We start from the raw sequence: 5,541 nt of genomic DNA on the forward strand, positions 1-5,541 counted from the left end.
TTGTATTATTAAAATAAAACAATTTTTAATTCAATATTGTTATTATAATTATTTATAATAAGTTTATATTTTTGACTCTAGTAGGTACTTCGTACTTACTTTACAATTTATAAAATAAATTATACTTATTATGTCGGCCACAAATAGAGCCAAAAAGTTATTAGATCTTGCTAAGTCCGGTACTCTAATTAAAGAGACAAAATATATAAACACCAACACAAACAAATGTGACGCCAATGTCAAATTGTACATCAATCAAGCAAAATGTCAAATGATACAGAAATGGATTAATAATATTATGATACCATCTGTATCTCATGAAGAATTATGTAATGGCTCAGGTAAATTATTATTATTTTTAAATAATACTTACTTAATAATACTTAATTTATAACTAGAAAATAAATTAGATAACTCTATTTAATTAGAATACAACATTGTTGATGTCCACGGTGCAGTTCCAGTGAAAGATTTTGAGACTGAAGTAAAAGAAATTAACTATCCTATTAAAGAATCGCCCGAAATATTGCCAGATTATGAAAAAGGTGATTTAATAAAATTATTTAAAACAGTAAACTTTTCTAAAAATTATTTATGAGGGTCTTTTCTTTGTTTAAAATTACAACCAAATACTCATATTTCTACTCATTAAATTCTACATCATAAAATTAATTTCTATTACAAGTAATAGAACAAGAATTACATTTTTCTATTGTTTATTGACTTATTGTAAAATATTTTTAAACTATTATCTTTTATAGGTAACATGTTTATTGATGTGAATTCATTACCTATTGAAATATTATATGAACCTGAATTAAACTCAACTGCATTTATAGAAAATTATAATGTAAAATCAGCTGAAACAGAAGTAAATCAACTCGATTCAACTATATTTGAATATAATGATCCAGGTAATAATTTGTATTTATTTATACAGCTCTGCAAATTATTTTTGGATTTTAATTAACTAAATATATTGTTTTTCTCCTTATTTTTCTTATAAAGTTTATATAAAAAATTATTTTTTAGGACAATTTGATACTAATGATTTAACAACAATTAATCAATTGAGTGAACAATTGGATGCAGTTGAATTGTTCAGAAAAGATGGCAACCCAAGGATCAGAAAGAAATACAACGTTGGATTGAAGGATAGACAAATGAGAATGTTAGAAGTACTTAAGCTTAAACATAAAGTTCTCCCACCATGTATCGAAACTTGTAGGAAGAAATGTACAACAAAAATTAGTGAAAAAAGAAGGTTTGAAATTAACTTGCAATTTTGGAAACTAACATGGAAGGAGAGACGGGATATTATTTTTAATTTGTGTGAAAGACTAAATGTTAAAAGGAAAGTTTCTATAGGAATTAAAAACAAAACATTTTCTTACAAATATCATTTAACAAATGAAAATTCAGTAAATATTGAAGTATGTAAAACATTTTTCCTTACAACTTTTGGTTACAAAAAAAATAATGACAGGGTAGTTTTTGACATTCTTCATAAAACACCCATTGGAGACTTATGCCCACCTTCTAATAGACATTCATTGAAAACTAAATATACCAATAGCAATTATAATAGTATAGCACATGATTTAGTTAATTCAAATATTGAAGAGTTCAATCCTAGTATTTCGCATTATCGCAGGGAGCATGCACCAAATACTAGATACCTACCAAGTGACATTAATGCATCCCTCATGCATTCTTCTTTCATTGAAAAAAATCCAGACTGTAATATTTCATATGAGTTTTATAGACAAAAACTAAAAGAAAAACATATTTCATTTGCAACTCTAGGTAATGAAGAGTGTGAAGTTTGTGAGTCATTTAAGCTTCATGAACATAATGATGAATCCTTAACCCTTGACTGTGATATTTGTAAAATTAAAATTGAACATTCTACCCGTTATACTAATGCTAGAGCTTTGTATCAACAACACGCTGCTGCAGCAGCTTTAACCGATGATATAGTTTATTATTCTGCAGATTTGCAAAAAGTTATTATGCTACCTCGGGCAGATACATTTAAGAAAGTAATATTTGTCAGAAGGTTAGTAGCTTACCATGAAAGCTTTGTTCCCCTTGGTCCGAAATCAAAGCATAATACCTTAGCTTGTATTTGGCACGAAGCCATTAGTGGTAGAAACAAAGAGGATTTGATCAGTACTTTCTATGTTTTTTTCAAAGAATTGAGAGATATTCCACACATTGTGCTTTGGTTGGATAATTGTTCAAGTCAGAATAAAAATTGGGCATTATTAAGTTTTTTAGTTTTTATAATTAATTCTAATGAAATAAAATCTAAAGTTATTGAATTATATTTTTTTGAACCTGGTCACACCTTCATGAGTGCGGATAACTTTCATCACCAGGTTGAAAAAGCACTAAAGAAACAAAAAAAAACATATGACTTCCAAGATTTTGCTAATGCTGTAAAAAATGCAAAAAAAGAGGTTATTGTAAAATGTATGGAACATGATGATTTTTTTTTGTGGACTGATAATAAGTCCCCCAAAAAGACAAATAAAAAAGCTAACCGTGTGATGCTTAAAAATATAATTACTATTAGAGTTGTACGAGGACAGTATGATCTTTTATACAAAACTAATTTGAACGATGAAAATTATGGGCGTTTAGACTTTTTAAAAAGCAAATTTATTAATAAGCAAATACTAATGCCTCCAGCTAAAGTAGCTCCATGTGGAATTTCTGAGTCTAAAAGAAATGATATCTTAAATACCCTTAAACAAGTCTTACCAGAAGACAGGAAAGTTTTTTGGAAAAATTTACCAGTTTTTTGATTTAAATGTGCATAACATTTTATTAGAAATACATAATACCTATGGTAAATTTAAATTGTTAAAGTTATGATCAGTTGTTTTTTTCGAATTTTATATAACAATAAATAATTATGTATTTTACCATAATATTATAAACAAAGGTTCCTTAAATTAAGTTTTTACTGTGATTTGTTATTTTTCATATTGTTTTCTATTATTATAACAATTAAATAGTATTTTATTTATTTTGTATTTTGTATTGGTTTTGTATAATATAATATATCATGTTTTCTTTTGTTTTAATAACTATAAAAATTAAGTTGTTTTTTTTTAAAATTATTTTATTATAAAAATATATTATATTCATTCAATTTATTAAACAAAAAGTTTTAAACTTTGTGATAAAGAAGTATCTTTATAAATTATTGGTGTTAATTTGTTGTAGGTACTGCATTTTCTACTAGCAGACAGTGTTATATGATATTGGTAATACTGTATTTTATAAATTGTACCACTATATGATATTATGTGGGTAATGCTAACGTGAAACGCAGTAACTGCATTATTATGTGAAAACTATCAAAAATAATTTATTAATCACAAAATTAATAGCATTTTTGAATTTCCAGCACAAATGTCCATCTGTTTCAGTCTAAAGATATACTTAAAATCTTAAAATTAATTACAAAAATAACAAAAACACAAAAGTTCAATTTCCCAAAAAAATGATTTTTGTAGTTACTGCTTTTCCCAGTAGGAGGGCAGTATTAGCCTGCTTCCAATAATCTCAAAAGTGTTTGAAAAAATATTATTAAAAAGAATCTTAAACATTATCGCTGAATCAAAAATATTACCTGACTCCCAGTTTGGTTTTCGTACCAAACATTCCACGACACATCAAATTCACCGCATAGTAGATAAAATATCATTTTCTCTAGAAGAAAAACAATATTGCACTGGGGCCTTCCTAGACGTTTCTCAAGCGTTTGACCGAGTCTGGCACGCAGGGCTTTTATTTAAGCTGAAACGCATCCTACTGTCTACTTATTATCTTATACTAAAGTCCTACCTGGAAGATCGCTTCTTCTCGGTACGTTATGGCTCATCTACCTCCTCACCAAAACCCATAAATGCAGGAGTCCCCCAGGGCGCAGTCACTGCTCCTCTGCTATTTAATATTTTCGTATCTGATCAACCCACACTGCCCACTAGCCTCATCGCTGACTTTGCCGATGACAAAGCTATTATAACCAATAGTCATGATCCATCCATTGTTTCCTCGCATATCCAAGAACACCTATCCCTCCTCGAAAAATGGTACAAGGAGTGGGGTGTGAAAATAAACGAATCCAAATCTATACAATGTACCTTCACTCTTAGGAAGGGAGTATGCCCACCAATTACTCTAAACGAGCAAATCTTGCCAACCGCGCAGAGCACTCGCTATCTAGGCATAATTATTGATCAACGCCTCACATGGTCTCCTCATCTTCGCAGCAAACTTTTATCCTTAAACAATCGATTTCGTCTTCTCCGCTCTCTCCTAACCTCCAACCACATAAAACTACCAATCAAGCTTCTAATATATAAACTTTATCTTAAACCAATGTAGACGTACGGAATTCAATTATGGGGCCCTGCAAAAATTTCAAACACTAACCGTATTCAACGCTTCCAATCCAAAACGCTCCGAGCTATAACTAAAGCACCTTTTTACGTGTCCAACCAAACCTTACATAACGATCTTGCCATCTCACCCGTCTGTGATGTAGCTAGAACTTTTTATAGACGATTTAACTTATCTGCTAAAAACCATGATAACTCCCTAATCAAAGGACTTGCGTCGGCAAACATACCTGACAATCCTAGGAAAAGACTAAAAAGGCGGTGGTGTCGGGACCTATTAATTTAGTTGACTGCCTAATTTTATTTAAATTAAATTTTAAATTTTATTGTTAACTTATAGAAATGTATATAAATAACTGACTAAGTGTCTTCACTAGAAGGCTTCTTAAATGTGTCCTTACTTCAAGCCACTTCCTATTCATTTATCTATTTTACTTATTGTTCAATTTTATGTAACAGATTGTAAATAAAAAAAAAAATAGATATAAAAGTTGAACATTTTATACATTTTTAACTACAAAATAATTATTCAATTTTAAATTTGATATATTTTGTCAAAATTTCAACTTCAAATTATGCTTATAAAAAATAATTGTGCCTATGTATTTTTAATATTTTTCAACTTCTATTGTAACAATGTATCAGGAGCCTTGTATTAATTTTTTACACTTTTTGGCCCAATAGATAAAACTTTATTGATATTTATAGAAAAAAAAAACTAAAAAAATTGAAAACTTACAATGTCCGTAAACAGCTCAAAAAGAGTCAAATTATTTTCAACATTTTATCGTATATAGGAAATGCTAATATAAACATTCAGTGAAATTTTCAAGTTTCTATAGTCACTCGTTTTTTAATTACAACAAAATAAGAAAATCGTTACGTAAGAGATCGAGTGAATATCCAATGTTGTAAAAATTTGAATTTCAAACGATCATAAGAATTTTATTTGACTTTCTTATAGATATTTTTTGTTTGATAAAGGTAGATAATCTTATAAGGAATCTTGTATTACATTTTAAAATCTTAGATTTAAAAAGAAAAATTTTTACGAATTCTTAACTCAAAATAATTTGCTAATTTTCGTGATTTTTCCATATTTTGTCAATTTTTGAACTTTAAATGC

General features: G+C 28.4%; 1 protein-coding gene across 2 annotated transcripts; it reads left to right on the forward strand.

Moving 5' to 3' along the window:
* LOC100575477 lies at positions 1–2,878 on the forward strand. Of its 2 annotated transcripts, none has more exons than XM_008180375.3 (4): positions 1–341; positions 429–545; positions 762–914; positions 1,033–2,878. In XM_008180375.3, exons 1-4 carry the CDS (start codon positions 131–133, stop codon positions 2,808–2,810), a joined length of 2,259 nt encoding a protein of 752 aa, XP_008178597.1. In that variant the 5' UTR covers positions 1–130; the 3' UTR covers positions 2,811–2,878. The 2 variants fall into 2 exon arrangements, with proteins under 2 accessions (XP_008178597.1, XP_008178598.1); XM_008180376.3 differs by having other exon boundaries at positions 840–914.
* The last annotated feature ends 2,663 nt before the right edge of the window (positions 2,879–5,541 follow it).

Source organism: Acyrthosiphon pisum, chromosome A1 (assembly GCF_005508785.2).
Source record: "Acyrthosiphon pisum isolate AL4f chromosome A1, pea_aphid_22Mar2018_4r6ur, whole genome shotgun sequence".
Classification (NCBI taxonomy): Eukaryota; Metazoa; Arthropoda; class Insecta; order Hemiptera; family Aphididae; genus Acyrthosiphon; species Acyrthosiphon pisum.